We start from the raw sequence: 23,576 nt of genomic DNA on the forward strand, positions 1-23,576 counted from the left end.
ATATTAACATACTAATTTTTTGTGTGAACTAATAATACTTATGCTTTCTTATTAACATGCTCAATAAAAAGATCTTAGTCCTAGGATGAATAACCACCATAATTCTGAGGTAGTGATGAGCATAAATGACACGTCAGATATCATAATATCCAACTGTGATGGATATGAAAATATCTGTGATTTCTATTGGTGCAAAAGTCTAATATGACTGGGCTGCTGCCTACATTCATAATTGAAGGAAAAGTTAAATTTCAATTAGAGGTCAGTGGAAATCCATGCAGTTCGTGGACCCCTGGATTCTTTGAGGATCCTTTGGAGGGCCTGTGTACTGCAGGGTGAGTCCTTTCTATTTAGATGCTCTTAAAGACCTCTTCCAACTTTCAGTTTATGAGCCATTAGAAATTAGGATCTTTCACCTAAATTTCAATATTATCTATTCAGTGAATGTTAATTAACAGATTGTTTTTTTTTATAGCTATTTCAGAGAGAAAACAATCCAGGTGATTCGTCCACATGTTTCTTTGGTGAGGATTATTCTTTATGTTTAATAGAGGTAGAAAGCAAATAAAAAATGAATTTAATTTTTAATATTAAAGAGAAAAAAACGAAAAGATACATTCAGTGAAGCACTAAAAAATACACAACTTTTTGTTGTTGTTGTTAATCCTCACCTGAGGATATTTTTTCCATTACTTTTTACAGGGAGGGAGGGAGGGAAAGAGAAACATGGATGTGAAAGAGACACATTGATTGGTTGCCTCCCACACATGCCCCCACCAGGGCAGGATGGAATCTGCAACCCAGGTACGTGCCCTGACCAGGAATCAAAACTGCAACCCATCTGTGCCTGGCCTGACACTCTAACCACTGAGCCAAAAATACACAACTTTTTAACATCCAGTAAGGCAAACGATACAGTCCACTTCCCTTCGCATTTTGCTTGGGCGATGGAGCATGGCTGCCCAGCTTTCTCAGACAGATCTGTCAGAGCCCTGACTCCTCAGTAACATCCTCTTACTAACTGGCTTCTGCCTTTCTACAGTCCTGGTTTCATGTTCTGCTCATGATGCGAACCGTTCTTAAACATGTGTATTATTCCAGTACCATCTCGCCTGCTGTGAGAAACTCCCACATCCCCCATGTGCACATAGAAAATGAGAAGGGTGTGGTCATTTGCTTAAAAACAGTTGGCCACACAGTATCTTGCCTTTATCGTTGTTCCAAACAACAGACAATCCATGCGTCTCACAATCTTCAACCAGTTCTTGCTACCAATGAGTGAAAACCCTTCCTGAAACAAAACAATTAACAAAATTAGCAATAAAAGGGAAAAGGGATGTGAAGAGTAGCTGTAGTGCAGAAAGCTGTGTGGTTATTTATCTATAACTAGAGGCCCAGTGCATGAATTCGTGCACAGGTGGGGTCCCTCGGCCTGGCTGGCGATCGGGGCTGATCGGGGCTGCGGGAGGTTGGCTGGCCAGGGGGAGGGACCGTGGGAAGTTGGCTGCCAGGGGGAGGGACCGAGGGAGGTTGGCTGTGGGAGTGCACTGACCATCAGGGGGCAGCTCCTGCACTGAGCGTCTGCCCCCTGGTGGTCAGTGTTGTGTCATAGCGACTGGTCGACCGGTCGTTCCGTCGCTTAGGCTCATATATATATATATAGATGTGTGCACAGAGATGGTATCCCAACTGCCAGGATGATCTCCTGATACATATGTCCCCGTACCCCAGTGCTCTTCCTGCACAATCAACACGTATAGTCTCACCTTTTATTTCTTTTCTTGATCTTTCCATATTGAAAACAAACTATTAAAGATAGTAAATGTCTGTGGTCAGACTAGCTGTAAATACTCTTCTATTCCTCTAGGATTTGCCAAAAGATGAGTTTATGTTCCTAAAAGCCAAGGATTTCCATTATGCTAATTTATTAACTTATCCGACACATCCTAACTACACAGTGAGTTTTCTCTTCATAAGAATCTTATTGTCAGATTCCTATAAACAGAAAGTTGAAGCAATTTGTTTTTAGATTAGATGCTGAGTGTTTAGTTCAATCTGAGAAAAACAAACATAAAAGGCAAAGGGTAGTAGAGGGCACACAGGTCTCAAAAGCTGGACAACAGTTGGATCTTAACGGAAAGATGGACTTTTTCTGTAGCTTATTAATAAAGTAAATAGAATTGACTCTAATGATTATGGCAGCTAATGAACTTCAATTATGTTGTCAGAAGATTTCCTCAGTTAAGCAGGCTGTTAAGTTTGAATATGGTTAGCATTTAGTGAAACAAATACACTGACAGGAAACTGATACTCTGACAGTACGTAAAACCTGCACGCACACTGCCTTTCTACCAGGTAATGTCAGTCTGCCCAGCCCAGGGACGGCTGCTGTAGAAACTCGGGAAATCTCTCAGTCTTGGAAAACAAAAGAAAATGTTGTCCTTTATCCATTGGAACCCTAACAAAATCTCCATTCCTAAATCTATGATAAAACGTTCATAAAAATTTATAGCCCAGGTAAACAGTGTAGGGTTAATACCTTGACATTTTCATTAGAAAGAAGAGTCAATTGTAAAGTGTTGACTCTAAGAGTTTCATCATCAATAGTTCGTTTTCTTCTTTTTTAAAAATAATTTTATAAAAAATATTTTTATTGATTTTGGAAAGGAAGGGAGAATGAGAGAGAGACAAACATCAATGATGAGAAAGAATCATTGATTGGCTGCTCCTGCACACCCACTATTGGGAATGGAGCTTGCAACCCGGGCATGTGCCCGTGACCTGAATCGAACCCGGGAGTCTTCGGTATACAGGCCAATGCCCTATCCATTGAGCCAAATCAGCTAGGGTGACTTCTTATTTTTAATACACAATGAAGTTAGGCAAACTATTTGTGATTTCTTCTTAACACTCTCTTGGAATTAGCAAAGAGAGATTTGGTCACCCTATATAATAAAAGCCTAATATGCTAAGTGTCCGGTCGTCTGTTCAACCAATATGCTAGTGATATGCTAAGGCCGTTCAACCACTTGCTATGATGTGCACTGACCACCAGGGGCAGACAGTTGACCGGTTGACCAGTTGCTATGACGTGCACTGACCACCAGGGGGTAGATGCTCTGACCAGTAGGTTAGCTTGCTGCTGGGGTCCAGCCAATCGGGACCGAGTGAGACAGGCTGGACACGCCCTGGAGCCCTCCCGCAGTGCTTCCCCAGCTGGCCAACCTCTCGTGTCCCTCCCCGCCCCGATTGTGCATTGGTGGGGTCACTCGGCCTGGCCTGTACCCTCTCGAAATCCAGGACCCCTTGGGGGATGTCAGAGAGCCAGTTTTGGCCTGATCCTGCAGGCCAGGCTGAGGGACCTCAATGGTGTGTGAATCATGCACCAGGCCTCTAGTTATTATATAAAAAAACTGTAGATCTAGTTTAAAACGGCAGTACATAGGGAGTTGGCACTCAAACACCTTGCTGGGGCAGTGGAAATGGACAGCTCTTATGGAGGGCAATTTGGCAATATCAAATGTACAAATGCATTTATTCTTTAGTACAGCAACCCCAATACTGGGAATTCATTCACAGATCAACCTGTATATGTATGAAGTGATGCATGGACTAGGTCAGTGATGGAGAACCTATTGAGCTCGGCGTGTCAGCATTTTGAAAAAACCTAACTTAACTCTGGTGCTGTGTCACATATAGAAATTTTTCTATATTTGCAACCATAGTAAAACAAAGACTTATGTTTTTGATATTTATTTTATATATTTAAATGCCATTTAACAAAGAAAAACCAACCAAAAAAATGAGTTCGGGTGTCACCTCTGATACGCGTGTCATAGGTTCACCATCACTGGACTAGGTTAAGTATTTCTGCATTTTTCATGGTAGAAGACTGAAAACAACTTAAGTATGCATCAATAGAGGACTGGTTAAACAAAGTATGGTACGCTATACAATGGAATACTATAAGACTGTAAAAAAATATGGATGCATTATATCAGTGCTGTCCAGTAAAAATTTGAGTCACATATGTAATTTTAAATTTTCTAGTAGACACATGTTAAAAACAAAAAGTGATAAATTTTTAATATTTTATTTAACTTAATGGGTCAAACATTATTTCAACATGTAAACAATGTAAAATACTAATAAAATATTTAATGTAAACTAAGTCTATGAAATATGATGTGCATTTTAATCTCACACCATATCTTAATTCAGACACTGATTTTCCATGGTTAAATTGAAATGTGTCATAAAAACAATAACGTTGAGTTTAATGGGAATATATTTTATACTGCTTCCATTTTAAAATCAAAATTTAAGAAGAACAAAGTAGGTGGGATCTCAATACTTGATATCAAGCTGTATTAGAAAGCCACTGTTCTCAAAACTGCCTGGTACTGGCACAAGAACAGACATATAGATCAATGGAATAGAATAGAGAACCCAGAAATCGACCCGAACCAATATGCTCAATTAATATTTGACAAAGGAGGCAAGAACATACAATGGAGTCAAGACAGTCTCTTCAATAAATGGTGTTGGGAAAATTGGACAGATACATGCAAGAAAATGAAACTAGACCACCAACTTACACCATACACAAAAATAAACTCAAAATGGATAAAGGACTTATATGTAAGATGGGAAACCATAAAAATACTAGAGGAATCCAAAGGCAACAAAATCTCAGACATATGCTGAAGCAATTTCTTCACTGATACTGCTCCTAGGGCATTGGAAACTAAAGAGAAAATAAACAAATGGGACTACATCAAAATAAAAATCTTCTGTATAGCAAAAGAATCCATCAACAAAACAGCAAGAAAGCCCACTGCATGGGAGAACATATTTGCCAATGTTATCACCGATAAGGGTTTAATCTCCAACATTTATAGGGAACTCATACAACTTAACAAAAGGAAGATAAACAATCCAATCAAAAAATGGGCAAAGGACCTAAATAGACACTTTTCAAAAGAGGACATTCAGAAAGCCAAGAGACATATGAAAACATGCTCAAAGTCACTAATCATCCGAGAGATGCAAATCAAAACAACAATGAGGTACCATCTCACACCTGTCAGAATGGCTATCATCAACAAATCAACAAATGACAAGTGCTGGAGAGGATGTGGAGAAAAGGGAACACCCGTGCACTGCTGGTGGGAATGCAGACTGGTGCAGCCACTATGGAAGACAGTATGGAGTTTCCTCAAAAAACTGGAAATGGAACTCCCATTTGACCCTGTGATCCCGCTTCTAGGAATATATCCCAAGAAACCAGAAACACCAATCAGAAAGGATATATGCATCCCTATGTTCATAGCAGCACAATTTACCATAGCAAAGATTTGGAAACAGCCTAAGTGCCCATCAGCAGATGAATGGATTAGAAAACTGTGGTACATCTACACAATGGAATACTATGCTGCTGTAAAAAAGAAGGAATTCTTACCATTTGCAACAGCATGGATGGAACTGGAGAGCATTATGCTAAGTGAAATAAGCCAGTCAATGAAAGAAAAATACCACATGATCTCACTCATTTATGGATAATAAAGACCATTATAAACTGATGAACGAAAATAGATACAGAGGCAGAGCAGCATGGAACAGACTGTCAAACTACAGCGGGAAGGCCGGGGAGGGTTGGGGGGCAGGAGGGGGGGTAAGAGATCAACCGAAGGACTTGTATGCATGCATATAAGCATAACCAATAGACACAAGACACTGGGGGGTAGGGGAGGCCGGGGGAATGTCAAGGAGTGGGGGAAGGAAACATATGTAATACTCTTTGTAATACTTTGAGCAATAAAAAAAATCAAAATTTAAATTAAATAAAATTTAAAATTCTGTCTTTTCTTTGTTTTTTGTTTGTTTATTTTAAAATAATTATTTATTATTGAAAGTATTATATATGTACTCCTTTCCCCCTCACTAATCCCCTCCCCCCCAAATCTTCCCTGAGCCCCAGGCCCTCAATGCCTCATTGTCTGTATCCATGGGCCATGCATCTATGCATAAAAGGTCCTTGGTCAATTACCTCCCACACACCCGCCCTCACCCGCCTTCCCTCCAAGATTCCACACTCTGTTCCTTGCTTCCATGTCTCTGGATCCACTCCGTTCAACAGTGTATTTTGTTAATTACATTCCACATATGAGGGAGATCATGTGATACTTGTCTTTCTCTGACTGACTTATTTCAATTAGCATGATACTCTCCAGGTCCCACCAGGCTGTCTCAAAGGGTAAGAGATTCTTCTTTTTATTGCTGCATAGTATTCCATGGTGTAAATGTACTACAGCTTTTTTATTCACTCATCTACTGATGAGCACTTGGGCTGTTCCCAGATCTTAGCTATTGCAAATGTGCTACTATGAACATGGGGATGCATACATTTTTTCTGATTGGCGTTTTGAATTTCTTAGGATATAATCCTAGAAGGGGGATTACTGGGTCAAATGGCAGTTCCATATTTAATTTTTTGAGGAATCTCCATACTGTTTTCCATAATGGCTGCATGAGTCTGCATTTCCACCAGCAAAGTACTAGGGTTCCCTTTTCTCCACATCCTCGCCAGCACTTGTCATTTGTTGATTTATTGATGGCGGCCATTCTGATAGGTGTAAGATGATACCTCAATGTTGTTTTAATTTGCATCTCTCTGATGATCTGTGACTTTGAGCATTTTTCATATGTCTCTTGGCCATCTGTATGTCCACTTTGGAGAAGTACTATTTAGATCCTTTGCCCATTTTTAAATTGGATTGTTTGTCTTCCTTTTGTTAATTTGTATTAATTCCTTATATATTTTGGATAATAATCCTTTATCAGATGTATCATTGCCAAATATGTTCTCGTATACAGTGGGCTCCCTTTTCATTTTGTTGTTTTGCTGTGCAGAAGCCTTTTACTTTGATGTAGTCCCATTTATTTATTTCCTCCTTAGTTTCCTTTGCCCAAGGAGATATAGCCATAAACATTGCTACAAGAGATGTCTGAGATTTTGCTGCCTATGGTTTCTTCTAGGATTTTTATGGTTTCACAACTTACAGTATTTTATCCATTTTGAGTTTATTCTTGTGTATGGTGTAAGTTGGTGGTCTAATTTCATTTTTTTGCATGTATTTGTCGAATTTTCCTCATACCATTTGTTGAAGAGGCTCTTTTAACTCCATTGTATGCTCTCCTTTGTCAAATATTAATTGAGGGTAATGGTTTGGGTCAATTTGTGGGGGTCTCTGTTCTGTTCCATTGATCTATATGCCGCCTCTTGTGCCAGTACCAGGCTGTTTTGATTATCGTGGCTTTGTAGTGTAACTTAAAATCTGGTATTGTGGTTTCTCGAATTTTGTTCTTCTTCCTCAAGATTGCTGCAGCTATTCGGGGTCTTTATTGATTCCATATAAATTTTTGGAGTATTTGTTCTAGACCTGTGAAATATGCTGTTGGTATTTTAATAGAGATTGCATTGAATCTGTAGATTGCTTTGGGTAGGATGGACATTTTAATGATGTTGAGTCTACCAATCCATGAACATGGTATATTCTTCTACTTGTTTACATATTCTTCTATCTCTTTTTTCAACATACTGTACTTTGCCGAGTACAGGGCTTTTGCCTCCTTGGTCAAGTTTATTCCTAAGTTATCTTAATGTTTTTGTTGTAATGGTAAATGAGATTGTTTAGTTTCTCTTTCTGAGAATTCATTATTGGTGCATAAAGAAAGCCTTCAATTTTTGGGTTTTGAGTTTGCATCCTGCTACATTGCCAAATTTATTTATTAAATCTAGTAGTTTTATGGTGGAGTCTTTAGAGCAAGCATGTCAAACTCACAGCCTATGGGTTGCATGTGCACAATGAATATTTTTGCGGCCCAGCAAAAGAAACATTTTAATAAAAGTTTCATAACTTAATTTTTACAATATCCTGTTATACATAATTATTAATAACGAACTACAATGTTCACTAATGACTGATTACTATAATCGTGTTGCCTTCATTTCCCTTATGCGCCTTATGTGCAGGCGCACCAATTCTCTCCACTAATACTAGCAGCTAGTATTTTAGCAGCCGATTGCCATGTCATTAATCTTGTACTGACTTGTTTGGTGTGCGCAACAGAAATATTACACTTTCGGAGAACAAGAAAAATAGGTTTATTTGCATTACGCTTATTAATTTGTGCAGTTATTCAGTGTCTGGTAAGTTAATGTTCGAGATAAAATATTAATTTTTATTAAAATGTTCTATTATTTTACATTAACCATTACTCATTTATTTCAGACCTTTGTATTCAGCATGTCTCTATCGAAATAAACCTACGTTTTTATGAAAATTGAAGTTTTTGTTTTTTGCGGGCCACATAAACTTAAACCTTGTTTATGTGGCCTGTGTTAGCCTTTGAGTTTGACATTCTTGCTTTAGCATTTTCTATGTATCATGCTATCTGTGAATAATGAGAGTTTTACTTGCTCCTTTCCAATTTGGATGCCTTTTATTTCTTCTTCTTGTCTTTTTTTTTTAAATATATATTTTATTGATTTTTTACAGAGGGGAAGGGAGAGGGATAGAGAGTTAGAAACATCGATGAGAGAGAAACATCGACCAGCTGCCTCCTGCACACTCCCTACTGGGGATGTGCCCGCAACCAAGGTACATGCCCTTGACTGGAATCGAACCCGGGACCCTTCATTTCGCAGGCTGACGCTCTATCCACTGAGCCAAACCGGTCAGGACTCTTCTTCTTGTCTTATTGCTTCTTCTAGCACTTTGTTGAATAAGAGTGGTGAAAGAGGGCATCCCTGCCTTGTTCCTGTTCTTAGGAGAAATGGTTTTAGTTTTTGCCCATTGAGTATGATGTTCGCTGTAGTTTTGTCATATGTGGCCTTTATCATGTTGAGATATTCTCCCTCTATTCTCAACTTGCTGATAGGTTTTATCATAAATGGGTGTTGGATTTTGTTGAATGCTTTTTCTGTGTCTATTGATATGATCATGTGATTTTTGCCTTTCAATTTATTTATGTGATGTATTACATTTAATGTTTTGCAAATACTATACCACCCATGTATCCCTAGAATAAATCCCACATGGTCATGGTGTATGATCTTAATATACTGCTGGATCTGATTTGCTAATATTTTGTTGAGGATTTGATCATCTATGTTCATCAGGGATATTGGCCTATAATTCTCTTTCTTTGTAGTGTTTTGTCAGGTTTTGGAATTAGGATAATGCTGGCCTCAAAAAAAGAGCTTGGAAGGGTTCCTTCCTCTTGGATTTTTTTTGGAACAGTTTGAGGAGTATAGGTATTAGTTCTTTGAATTTTTGGTAAAACTCCTCTGTGAAGCTGTCCAGACCAGGGCTTTTATTTGCTGGGAGATTTTGATTACTGTTTCTATTTAATCCAGTTGTTATTGGCCTATTTGGGTTTTCTGATTCTTCCTGATTCAGTCTTGGGAGATTGTATTTTTCTAGAAATTTGTCCATTTCGTCTACATTGTCCAGCTTGTTGGAATACAGTTATTCACAGTATTTTCTTACAATACTTTGTATTTCTGTGGTGTCAATGGTTACTTCTCTGCTTTCATTACTTATTTGGGTCCTCTCTCTTTGTTTCTTGATGAGTCTGGCTAATTTTGTTTATCCTTTCAAAGAACCAGCTCTTGGTTTCATTGATTTTTTTATACTGTTTTTTTTTTAAGTCTTTATGTCATTTATTTCTACTGTAATCTTTATTATTTTTTTCCTTCTACTTACTCTGAATGTTTCTTATTGTTCTCTCTCTAGTTCTTTAAGTTGTAGGGTTAAATAGTTTATTGCTTATTTTTCTCATTTTTTGAGGTAGGCCTGTAGTGCTATCAACGTCCCTCTCAGGACTGCTTTTGCTGTGTTCCAGAGGTTTGGGGTTTTTGGTGTGTTCATTTTCATTTGTTTTCAGGAAGTTTTTGATTTCTTCCTTGATCTTGTTGGTAAGCCATTCTTTAATATACTATTTAGCTTCCATGTGTTTGAATGTTTCGGGGTGTTTTTACTGTAGTTGATTTCTAATTTCATTCCACTGTGATCTGAGAAGGTGCTTGATATGATTTCAATCTTCTTGAACATCTAGAGAGTTGTTTTGTGTCCTAGTATGTGGTCTATCTTTGTGAATGATCCATGTGCATTTGAGAACATGTGTATTCTGCAGCTTTGCGGTAAAAGGTTCTATAAGTGTCAATTAAATACATCTGATCCAGTGTGTCTTTTAGAGTCATTGTTTCCTTGTTAATTTTTTGTCTGGAAGATCTATTCAGTGAAGTCAGCGGGGTATTAAAGTCCCCTACTATGACTGTATTGTTGTCAGTCTCTCCCTTAAAGTCCCCTATTTATATATATATTTATAAAATCCTCTATTTATATATTTAGGTGCTCCTGCATTGAGTGCATATATGTTTACCAGGGTTATATCCTCTTGTTGGATTGATCCCTTTAGTATGTAGTGACCTTTGTTGTCTCTCGTGATGGCCTTCATTTCGAAGTCTACTTTGTCGGATATGAGTATTGTTACTCCAGCTTTTTATTCTTTTCCATTTGCATGGAAAAATTTTTTCCATCTCTTTACTATCATCCTTTGTGTATCTTTTGTTCTGAGGTGAGTCTCTTTTAGAAAGCATATAGTTGGGTCATGTTTTTGTATCCATTCAGCTACACTATACCTTTGGATTGCAGCATTTAATCCATTTACATTTAAGGTTATTTTTGATAGGTACTTATTTATTGCCATTTTAATTCTGTATGCCTAGCTTTCTCTATTTCTTCTTCACATTACAGTAGTCCCATTAGCATTTCTTGTAATGCTGGCTTGGTGGTGATGTACTCCTTCAGCCTTTTTTTTTTTTTTTGTCTGTCCAGGAAGCTCTTTATTTGACCATCTATTTTGAATGATAGCCTTGCTGGATATAGTAATCTTGGTTTCAGATCCTTACTTTCCATTACCTTGAGTACTTCATGCCATTCCCTTCTAGCCTGTAGACTTTCTGATGAGAAATCAGGTGTCAGCCAATGGGAGCTCCTTTGTAGGTAAGTTTTCTTTTCTCTTCCTGCTTTTAATATTCTCTTTGTCTTTAATTTTGCATTTTAGTTATGATGTGTTGGGGCATGGGCCTGTTTGGGTTCTTCTTGCTTGGGATTCTTTGTTCCTCCTGAACTTGTGTGACTTTTTCCTTTACCAGGTTAGGGAAGTTTTCTTCCATTATTTCTTCAAATACATTCTCTATCCCCCTTTCTGCCTCTTCTGGCACACCTGCTATTTGAATATTATTACATTTCACACTGTCCCATAGCTATCTTAAGCTGTCCTCCTGTTTTTAAATTGTTTTTTTTTCTTTTTGGTTCTCTGATTGAGTGATTATTTTCAACTGTGTCTTCTACTTCACTGATTCAATCCTCAGCTTCCCCTAATCTGCTATGTATTCCTTCCAATGTGTTCTTTTATATATATTGATTGATTGATTTCAGAGAGGAAGGGAGAGGAGAGAGAGATAGAAACATCAATGATGAGAGAGAATCATTGATTGGCTGCCTCCTGCACTGGGAATTGAGCTAGTAACCCAGGTATATGCCCTTGACTGGAATCAAACCTGGGACCCTTCAGTTCACAGGCTGATGCTCTATCCACTGAGCCAAACCAGCTAGGGCCAATGTGTTCTTTATTTGTGTTATGTCATTCTTTATTTCTGTTTTCATAGTTACTATATCTTTTCTCATGGTATTGAGCATCTTTACCACCATTATTCTGAACTCTATATGAGATAAATTTCTTATCTCCATTTCATTTATCTCTTCTTCTGGAGAATTTTCTCGTTCCTTCACTTGGGTTTTCTTCTTTCTGTTTGGCTTTGTGACTTTGTATTAGGTAGAGTTAGCCTCTTTTTTTTTTTTTTTTTTAAAGATTTAACTTTTTTTTTTTAATATATTTTATTGATTTTTTACAGAGAGAAAGGGAGAGAGATAGAGAGCTAGAAACATCGATGAGAGAGAAACATCGATCAGCCGCCTCCTGCACATCTCCCAATGGGGATGTGCCCGCAACCCAGGTACATGCCCTTGACCGGAATCGAACCTGGGACCTTTCAGTCTGCAGGCCGACGCTCTATCCACTGAGCCAAACCGGTTTTGGCTAGAGTTAGCCTCTTAATCTCTAATGCAGGCCAGTGTCAGATGCTGTTTCTGACTAATTAGATCAGGCAATGACTCACAGACTCCAGAGACCATCTCTGCCTACAGACTGATAGGATTCCATCTTGGATTGCCCCCAGGCAATCATCCACAGGTGTGGTAAGAGTTTTTCTCAACAGGGTGGGCAATTGCTTCTGTCTGGAGGCTTATTGTTATTCTCAGTCTCTTAATGGGCCTTAGCCACCCCACACTGTGGGGCAAGGTGTTTTCCAATAGGGGGGATCTACTCTCTTCCCCACAAACAAGGCCACCTGTATAACAAATATCCGTGTGAGGAAGATGACCTCCGCAGTGTGAAGGAACGACACAGCACAGGAAACTTCTGAGCTCTAACCCCAGAGCCCCGATCCTGGTTTCTGCTCACACAGCTCCAGTCCATTCTGCCCTCCCTCTGCTGGAGCACAAGGTGGGTAGCTACACAGGGAATTTTGTGCATTGGCCCTTTAAGAGCATGCCTGCATTTCCAGCCATCTCTCCCTGGCAGACAGCAACCCTGCTGCTTTTCACAGCCAGATGTTATGTGGGTACCCTTCTCAGTTCTGGTGCTCTCTACTGGGGTGCTTAGCATGGGGATTAGACCCCAGAGTTCTCAGTGGCAACCCCCAACAGCTGAGATATCTCTTCAGAATTTCAGTTTCTGTCTGTGGGCACCCAACCATCCCTTTTGTGCCTCCGCTCCTCCTACCAGTCTCTATACGGTCTCTCTTTTGTCTTTTCTTTGTATTTTAAGTGCTCAGTAGCTACATATGGCCCATAGCTACCTTCTTAGGCAGTGTAATTCTAGATATATTGATCTCTGAGGTATACTGTTCAGCAAAAAAAGCAAGCTACAGAACAATGTCCACAATACACTACATTTTGTATAAGAAAGGGAGGGAACATATAATATATATAGTCGTTAATAGCGGACTGCATATCCAATGGTGGTCCCATAAGTTATAATGGAGCTGGAAAATTCTTATCACCTAATGCCGCCATAGCCATTGAATATTATAGCGCAATACATTACTCACGAATTTGTGGTGATGTAGTGTAAACAAACCTACTGTACTGCTGGTCACATAAAAGTACAACACACACAACTGCAGTAGCAGGTTGTGTAAGTGCACTCTGATGTTCACATAATGAAATTGCCCAATGATGCCTTTCTCAGAACATATCCTGTTAGCTAAGCAGCACGTGATTGTATTCTCATCATTTTCTTGCATTTACATTAAAAAATGGATCAGTACACAAGAGACTAATAAAAATAGTCATCTGTAGGGAGTGGGTGTTAACAGTACAGATGGGGACAGGGGTGGGAGTAAGAGGTTTTACTATATGCCTTTTTACATTGCTTTGATTTTTTGAACCATGTGCATGTGTACAGGGATATTTGTACGAACAAGGATACCCAATCCAATATGACACAAACTCAGAGAAGAGGTTGAAGCAAGACCTAAAGAAATGCTAAGACTATGGGAACTCTGTACTATCTTTAAAACTTTTCGGTAAATCTAAAACTATTCTAAATTAAACATTTATTAAAAAGTAAAAGAAATGACAGCTCTTGGCCCTGGCCTGATCTTACCTCTCCCCATGTCTAGTCCATTTGGGTCCTTTGGCACTTCTTCACTCAGCGATAAAACAGATCTCTCCATGTAAACTTGCCCGATTGGAATGTGACAGTGTTTCTCCACACACGTTACCACTTCTGCATGTTGTTGCCTCAGTGAGTGGCATCACACACCAGCCAGTCACCCAAGTGATCATGCTTGCTTCTTTTTTCCTCACTCCTCCCCCAATACCAATCAATCCCCAAGGACTTCTATCCTCAAACAGATTTTTCACCTGACCCTTCTCCCCATTTACAGTCATGGCCACATCAGGGTGCCACCACTTCTCCCCACAATTACTACAATATCTTCCTAACAGGTCCCCAATCCTCCAGGCCCAATTTCTCAATCTACCGCCAGAGGATCTTTGTGAAATAAAAATCTGACATAGTCACTCCCTTTCAATGTAGTCATCCCTTCTCCACACCCATCCCACCCCCACCCTGCCACCAGAAACACCCACAGGATGAAGCCCACATCCCTCTCTATCATTGGCTTCTGCCTTTAATGAGTGATTTCCTTCAGCTCTCATACAAACAAAGAGACTAGACTAGAGCCATACTGAACTCCCTGTAGTTCTGCAAACATGTCATGCTCCTCTCACATTGATTTCATGGTACAGCAGTGATTCCCAAAGTGGGCGCTACCGCCCCCTGGTGGGCGCTGCAGCGATCCAGGGGGGCGGTGATGGCCACAGGTGCATTTGTTTTAACTTTTTTTGTATTACCTTTCTATTCTGAGTTCAATAAATAGTTTCATAATTTCAAACTTCAATGTTTCTAATTTACACCTTTCTTTACTATATTTTACGAAAAAGGTAGAAACATTAATACATATATCTTTCTGTTTAATTGCTATTAAAATTTTAAAAAAATTAATTTCCAGGGGACGCTGAGTAATATTTTTTTCTGGAAAGGGGGCGGTAGGCCAAATAAGTTTGGGAACCACTGTTGTACAGCTTGTTCCTGAAATGCCCTTCCTTTTTCACTCATCTTTCGAAACTCAGCTTTATCTCAACCATTCTTCACAAGGCAAAGTCGGCCGACCCCTCATAAGTCTATGTTCTCACGAGACCTGTTGTACTTATCATGCTCTATTATAACTAGTTACATGTTTTCCTCCCTGATTATAATGAGGAGGAATCCCTAGGCAGGTTCTAGAACATGTCTTATCACCCCTCGAATCCCCAGCAACCATCACAATGTTTAGCAAATGCTACCAGCTCAGCCCCAGTAGCCACTTAGATCAAGACTGTACAGTGGCCATGTAGGAACAGCTGTGGCCTTCCTTCCTGACAGCACCTCGTATTTGAGCCATTTTATGGTTCTTCTTCATCAGTTTGTCCAAGCCATTTTGCCTTAGACTTCATACATCTCTTCTCTCTGCCTCAACCCCCTGGCTTTTTGCTTAGTTAGCCTCTAATCATTGTTCATTTCACCCCTAATCTCAATTAGGTCACCCTGTACACTTTCTCATAGAACTTGACTTTTTTCTTTTATAGTCTCTCTCCCTCTCTCTCTCTCTCTTTCTCTCTCTCTCCCTCCCCCCCCTCTTTCGCCTTCCCCTGCTCCCTCCCTCTGTCCATAGTGGTTATTTACTTTACATCTGTTTTTTCGCTAGACTATAAGCCCCATGCAGGCAGGGGCTATGTCTGTTTTTCTCACTACTATGTGTGTGTGGTATCTGATACTAGAAGATGATTCATGTTTTGTTGAGTAAATGAACTAAAGAATAAAACTCTGTTAAAATTAACAGTATTTCATGCCAGCATCATTTCTTGGGGGCAATGTGGTCCACCAATTTATTGCCTATCGAATGATGTAGAACATCTTACTTTTATTTGATATATACTCATTGTGTTTAGGATTCAGAAAGCATTTTTTCATTCTAATGTTTTGGGATTTAGTAAAGAAGTCTGTGTACCTAACCACTTCTCATTCATATATTCCTGGATTTTAATAACTGCTTTTCCTATCTTTAAAAATCCATTTCGTTGAATCTTCTTTAAGGCTTATCCATCTGGTGAATTCAGTTTATCTCACCTACTGGCTCTTTTCTTCAGCCTTTCCTGAATTAGTTAAGTCACCTGCTATGTGCTCCCAACAAAATGCTGTGCCTGCCACTACTTAAACCCTCACTGACCATCATGAGTTCCTGCCCAGGGGGTGAAAACAGGCACAAAATCTGCCCAAGGGAAGAATGCATCAGAATGCCCAGGAGCTTGTCCCCTTGGTGCTTAGGATACTGGCTCCCCATCCAGTCAAAAATCACTGCTATAAGAAGCCACCGTTAACTGATGAGAATCTGTCATATTCTTTGGAAGTGCTGGGGTGGAAAAATGGTTGGGAAGGAAAAGAGGGCATACTAATTCCCATTTCTAGGGAATACCAAATGATCATCAGACAAAAGACTAGAAGCCAATACCAGGAAATCATGTCCAGGACATGTGGAAGCTAAGAAGGGTGAGACTTTCAAGTAGAGAATGGTCAGTAATGTCAGGGGACTCAGGGGATGGAGTAAAACTGAGGGCTGAAAAGTCTGCATTGAATTCAGCAGCCAGGAGATGTATATACTACAATGTCTCTGTGTGTGTGTCTGTCACTCCACCCCTCTTTTCAGGTCCTTCTTTATTGCAAACTCCACAAGAGCAAGAACTGTGTTTTCATTTTTGTACCTTTCACGTCTGTTGAATAACAAAAGAATGTCAATGTCTGACACCCCTACCCCTGTTTTCTCCAATCACACACTGACCTGTCTTCTTATGCTGTCCACCTCTGGCACAATGGCCAGAATGCCACATGATTCCAAGTTGAGATGCCACACCACATGCTTAAATAAAGAGACCCTCAAGCTTCTGGTTTTTAAATTTTTGAATTATAAAGTTCAATTCTACATTTTAGTTACCCATGTTCTCCCTGGCTCTTGTTTTCATAAATAATTAATAAAGATAAACAAAGGAAGCCATTAAAAGAAGGGAGAGCCCTGGCTGGTGTGGTTCAGTTGGTTGAGTGTTGCCCTGTGCACCGAGAGGTCGCTGGTTCAATTCTGGGCAGGGCACATACACCGTTTGTGGGTTCAATCCCTGGTGCATGAGGCAACTGATCAATGTTTCCCTCTCACATCGATGTTTCTCTTTCTCTCATCCTCTCTCTCTAAAAAATAAGTAAAATACATATATATTTTTTAAAGGGAGAAAAATAATGGATGCAGAGATTAGATGTAGACAACCTGACATCCAAGGATGGTGGTAAAAACTACCTGTGCCCTCACCCTCATCCAGCCCAATTTTTCTTGCTGTAGATTCTGTCATTGAGCTAGTTTCTTTAATGCTTCAGACACCTCTCAGCTCTGACTTCACTCACCAGTCTGAGCAAACCAGGAGGGCATCATGTGGATCACTGGCACTTAGCTAGGTAATTAATTAGCTTTAAAACCATGCCAGATACGATCCAAAGTGCTCTGAAAAAAATATAGCAATTTACTTTTATGGATATGATCAAGTGCTCATACCTGCTACAAACACCCTGATTCAGAGGACACAGCATAAGAGAATATGGTTACAAAAATAACTTGATGACTAATCACTTGACAATCCACATGGTCTCCAAGCTCAGATACCAAAAGGCTTCTTGATGAATGTGAGGTGTTTAGGTGCCAAGTGATTTATTTCAAAATTGGATCCTGGCTTAAGCTTCAGGATTCTGCTTCTGACTCACTTTCCCTGGAGCTCAGGGTTTGTGAGGTTCAAATTACACTGAAAACAGGAAAAAAAATATCCCCAATAAATGATCTGCTACAGAATATGAAGATAAGGTGCAGAGAAGAAAGAGAGCAAAAGAATTGGGGTATTTTAAAATTAAATTTTCAATAATCACAACCAATTGTTATTTATTAAGCTAATAAAAGGGAGCAATAATATAGACAATAAAAAATTAGTTTGTAGCTGATTTTGACCTTAGATTTGAATATGGATACTTCTACTACATTCAGAAATACACAATATTGTGCTTGAAGACAAAATAATTCTCTTACTCAGAAGGACTTACTCCATACTTAGCATGAATATAAATATATAACAACCTACTTCAGATTGAGATGACTCAAACTAACATGTCCATTCAATAATTTACTTTATTTTGGAGTTATAATTGTCCTGACTTATAAGAGATATATAAGCAGTTTCATTTCAAAGTGAAGCACAGGCTGTTTGGAAGGATTAACATAAAAAATTTAATGAATAATATTAACACATAAGGACTACATGATATGCTATGAAGTTACAATTTGTTCCAAAAAATATTTATTATGTACCAGGGTCCATGCCAGGTCCTACAACTGACACCAGCAGATCCACGTATAACGAAGTTCAGAAACAGACCCTCACATACATGGACAATTAGTTTCAAATAAAAGTGCCACACTAATTCAATAAAGAAAGTATAGTCTTTCAACAAATGATGTTAGAAAAACTGAATTATCCATTATGGAGAAAAAATAAACCTTGACCCCACAGCATACACAAAAATTAACTAAAAATAAACCATAGGCCTAAATGTACTAGCTAAAATTATTATAGGATGCAAAAAATACAAACCATAAAAGAAACATTTCATAAAATGGACTTTTGAATATTCTTAGCTCTCCTAAATGCAATGTTAAGAAGCCAAAAAAGTAAGCTGAAGATTGGGAGAAAATATTCACAATACACATATCTGACAAAGGACTTGAATCCTCTTACAGACAACTCAATAGGCAAAAGATCTGAACAGATACTTCACAAAGGAAGATACACTAATAGCCAATAAACACATTAAAGATATTAAACATTGTTCATTATCAGAGAAACATAACTTAAAATCACAATGATATACCATTAGAATGGCTAAAATTAAAGACTGACAATAACAAGTGTTACCAATGATATGGGGCAACTGGAATATTCACACATTGTTGTGCACAATTGTACACTTTCAAAAAAACAGTTTGGCAGTTTCTTACTACCCAGCAATTTCACTCTTAGGAATTTACCCAGGGGAAATGGAAATATATGTCCTCATAAAAACCTGTACACTAATGTTCACAACAGCTTTAGTTATAATAGCCTCAAACTAGAAACAACTCAAATGTCCATGAACATGTAATTGGATATGTGGAGTATTCATAACTGGAATACAATGCAGCAACAAGAAAGAATGAGCTACAGATGCAAGCAACACTGGTGAATCTAAAAAATATATTGAGTGAAAGAAGCCAGACACATAGTAGTTCATACTATATGATTCTGATCATATAAAACTGTAGAAAATAAAAATTTAATCTAGACCAGCCGTGGGCAAACTACAGCCCGCGGGCCGGATCCGGCCCGTTTGAAATGAATAAAACTAAAAAAAAAAAAAGACCGTACCCTTTTATGTAATGATGTTTACTTTGAATTTATATTAGTTCACACAAACATTCCTTCCATGCTTTTGTTCCGGCCCTCTGGTCCAGTTTAAGAACCCATTGTGGCCCTCGAGTCAAAAAGTTTGCCCACCCCTGGTCTAGACTAATAAAACACAGAGAGATCAGTAGTTGTCTCAGGCTAGGTGTGGGGATATTTACAGAGAAGGCACATCCTTTTGAGAGTAATAAAAATGTTCTACCCATATGCCTTTTATTGTACACATAAAGGGGGAGGGACAGCTGTGCTGCCAACATTTCCCAGAATCCTAGACTGACTTTTAAAAAAATTAAGATATAGGTGACATACACTATTATATTCATTTCAGGTGCATAACACAGCCTTCATATACCTTACATGTAATCACCATAATAAGTCTACTAACTATCTGTCACCAAACAAAGTTATTGTGATATTATTGACTATATCCCCTGTGGTGTACTTTACATCCATATGACTTTATTTTTTATTGAAAGTTTGTACCATGTATTCCCCTTTACCTTTTCAACCTTTTCAACCTTGGGGTAGGCAAAGACTTCTTACATAGGCACAAAAAATACAAACCATAAACCCTCTGGCAACCATCAGTTTGTTCACAGTATTTTGAAGGACAAGTCTAAGTTATTGGATAAAGAAGGAGGTGTGAAGGCAGAGAGGCAAGAAATAACACATGACTCAGAAAGCGTAAATTACTCCATATACGGATGAAGGAATGTGTGCACATATGACAATGCAAGAAGAGGCTGGAGAGATTGGTAGATTTGCTGAATAGGGCCTTTTATGAGCAGGTAAAATTTCTGTATCTATTAAAATGACTCCATAGTTCCTTTTTAATATTGGTGTGGTAAAATACATTGATTTATTTTTAAGCTAACCTCACACACTTGAAATAAACCCACTTGGTTGTAACAAATTATTTTTTCTACACATCCAATTTGCTCACATTATATTAAAGATTTTTACATCCATAAAAAAGATCAATAAGAGAGACTGGTCTATAATCTTTCTTTCTTGTAAATTAGTCTTATAATTTTTTATAAAGAGAGTTAGGAACTATTCCCTTCTTTTTTTCTGTTGTCTGCAAGAATTTGTGCAAGATTGGTATTGTTTCTTACTTAAATATCTGAAAGAATTCACCAAATGACTACTAGATCTAGTAAATGAATTTGGCAAAGTAGCAGGATACAAAATTAATATTCAGAAATTGGTGGAAGTTTTATGCGCCACTAATGAACTATCAGAAAGAGAAACTAATAAAACAATTCCATTTACTAGTGCAACAAAAATAATAAAATACCTAGAAATAAATTTAACCAAGGATGTAAAAGACCTGCACTCAGAAAATTATAGGACATTAAAGAAAGAAATCAAGAAAGATGCAAACAAGTGGAAGCATATACCATGTTCATGGATTGGGAGAATTAACACCATTAATTTGTCCAAATATAGATTCAATGCAATTCTTAGTAAAATACCAAGACATATTTCACATATCTAGAACAAATATTCCAAAAGTTTATATAGAACTAAACAAGACCCAAATAGCCACAGCAATCTTGAGAAAGAAGAACAAAGTTGGATATAGCACAATACCTGATATCAAACTATACTACAAGGCCACTGCAGCCCTGACTGGTTTTGCTCAGTGGATAGAGCGTCGGCCTACGGACTGAAGGGTCCCAGGTTCGATTCCGGCCAAGGGCATGTACCTTGATTGCGGGCACATCCCCATTGGGGGGTGTGCAGGAGGCAGCTGATCAATGTTTCTCTCTCATTGATGTTTCTAACTCTCTATCCCTCTCCCTTCCTTTCTGTGAAAAATCAATAAAAAATATATATTTTTTAAAAAGGCCATTGCAACCAAAGCACTCTGGTACTGGCATAAGAACACGCATATAGATCAATAGAACAGAACAGAAAACCCAGAAATAAGCCATGTTTTTATAGTCAATTAATATTGGACAAAGGAGGAAAGAACATACAATGGGGTAAAGACAGTCTCTTCAATAAATGGTGTTGGGAAAATTGGACAGGTACATGGAAAAAAATTAAACCAGACCACCAACTTATAACATACACAAGAATAAACTCAAAATGGATAAAAGATTTAAGTGTAAGTTGATAAATCATAAAATTCCTAGAAGAAAACATAGGCAGTAAAATCTCAGACATCTCTCATAACAATTTTTTGCTGATATATCTCCTAGGACAAGAAAAACAAAGGAGAAAAATAAACAAATGGGACTACATCAAAATAAAAAGTTGGTGCACAGCCAAGGAAACCATCACCAAAATGAAAAGGGATCTACTGTATGGGAGAACATATTTGCTGATACATCTGATAAGGGGTTAATGTCCAAAATATATAAAGAACTTATACAATTCAACATCAGGAAGACACACAACCCAATAAAAATTGGGCAAAGGACCTGAGTAGGCACTTCTCCAAAGACCACATACAGAAGGCCAATAGACATATGAAAAAATGCTCAGTGTCACTAATCATCAGAGAAATGCAAATTAAAATGAGGTATCACCTCACGCCTTTCAGAATGGCTACCATCAACAAATCAATAAATGACAAATCTTACTGAGGATGTGGAGAATAGGGAACTCTAGTATACTGCTGATGGGAATGCAGACTGGTGCAGCCTTATGGAAAACAGTATGGAGTTTCCTCTAAAAATTAAAAATGGAACTGCCATTTGACCCAGTGATCCCACTTCTGGGAACATATCCTAATAATCCTGAAATACCAATCATAAAGAATATATGCACTCCTATGTTCATAGTAGCATTATTTACAATAGCCAAGATCTGTAAACAGCCCATATGCCCATCAATAGATGAATGGATAAAAAAGCTGTGGTATATTTATACAATGGAAAACTACATGGCTGTAAAAAAGAAGGAACTCTTATCTTTTGCAACAGCCTGGATGGACCTGGAGATTATTATGCTAAGCAAAATAAGCCAGTCAGAGAAAGACACATGATCTCACTTATATGTGGAATCTAATGAACAAAATAAACTAATGAACAGAACAGAAACAGAGGCATGGATGCAGGGAACATACTGACAGAGATCAGACAGGAGGGGGATTTGGGGGCACTGGATGAAAGAAGGTGAAGGGATTAGCCAAAGGACATATATGCATAGCCCATGGACACAGAAACAATATGGTGATGGCCAGAAAGTGGGGGGTAGGAGGATAGGGAACAGGGCCTGGGAGGAGGTGGGTAAAGGAGAGGAAAATGAAGGACATCTATAATAGTGTCAAAAATAATTTTTTTTAAAAAGGATTCTGAGTAATTGTCTTAGAAGTGCTAACTCCTTGGAAGGTATCCCCTGAGAGTCCAATGTCCTCACTGTTAGCTGGAGAATCTTAAGTACAGCTTAGAACAGCAGTGACAAGGTGGAAAGTTAGTTGAGTGCCATTGTGTAAATAAGTCAACAGCTAAAGACCAACAAAAAAAGATGAAATTTTAAGCTAAAACCAAAGCTAAGCTAAACCCAAATGCTTGGAGTTCACAGCATATATTATTGATTTGGATGTGTTTGTGGATTTTACAATACATCCATCCAAATATAACTGGCATAAAACAGCAATTTTTGATAGCTTCAATATCTTGTGTTAGCTTTTATAAACATACTAGAGGCCCTGTGCACCAAATTCGTGCATGGGTAGGGTCCCTAGACCTGGCCGGCGATCAGGACCGATCGGGGCCTTCCAGCTGCCAGTTGGGGCCTCCCTTCCCTGGCTGCCGGCTGGGGCCTCCCTTCATTCCGTGCCACCCCCTGGTGGTCGGTGCATGTCATACTGAGCGATCAAACTCCCGGTCTCCCAGTCGAACTCCCGAGGGGACAGCATATTAGGTATATATATATATAAATGAGGCAAGTCTATTTCTATTCTTTTACTGTATAAGAGAACACAGCACACTAACTGAAATAGCCTACATCAGTGATGGCGAACCTTTTGGGCTCGGCGTGTCAGCATTTTGAAAAACCCTAACTTAACTCTGGTGCTGTGTCACATATAGAAATTTTTTGATATTTGCAACCATAGTAAAACAAAGACCTATATATATATTTTTTTCCTAGAGAAAGGGAGGGACCCCATTTATTAACGCTAATGGACTTGGGGAATAATTTCCAAATCAAGTCAAAGACTTATATTTTTGATATTTATTTTATACTAGAGGCCCGGTGCACAAAAATTTGTGCACTCGGGGGCAGGGGGCGGGGTGTCCCCCAGCCTGGCCTGTGCCCTCTCACAGTCTGGGACCCCTCGGGAGATAACGACCTGCT

General features: G+C 38.7%; 1 protein-coding gene across 2 annotated transcripts in view; it reads right to left on the reverse strand.

Moving 5' to 3' along the window:
• Positions 1-23,576, reverse strand: part of REC114 (REC114 meiotic recombination protein) — a 186,362-nt gene that overhangs the window by 14,483 nt on the left and 148,303 nt on the right. For both annotated transcript variants that reach the window (XM_070430686.1, XM_070430675.1), the window contains exon 3: positions 1,208-1,291. In XM_070430686.1, coding sequence (XP_070286787.1) covers positions 1,208-1,291 — 84 coding nt within the window. The remainder of the gene's footprint in view (positions 1-1,207; positions 1,292-23,576) is intronic.

The sequence above is a fragment of the Myotis yumanensis genome, unplaced genomic scaffold (genome assembly GCF_028538775.1).
Source record: "Myotis yumanensis isolate MYYU_CA2020_CCGP unplaced genomic scaffold, mMyoYum1.0.hap1 SCAF_1, whole genome shotgun sequence".
In the NCBI taxonomy this organism is placed as follows: Eukaryota; Metazoa; Chordata; class Mammalia; order Chiroptera; family Vespertilionidae; genus Myotis; species Myotis yumanensis.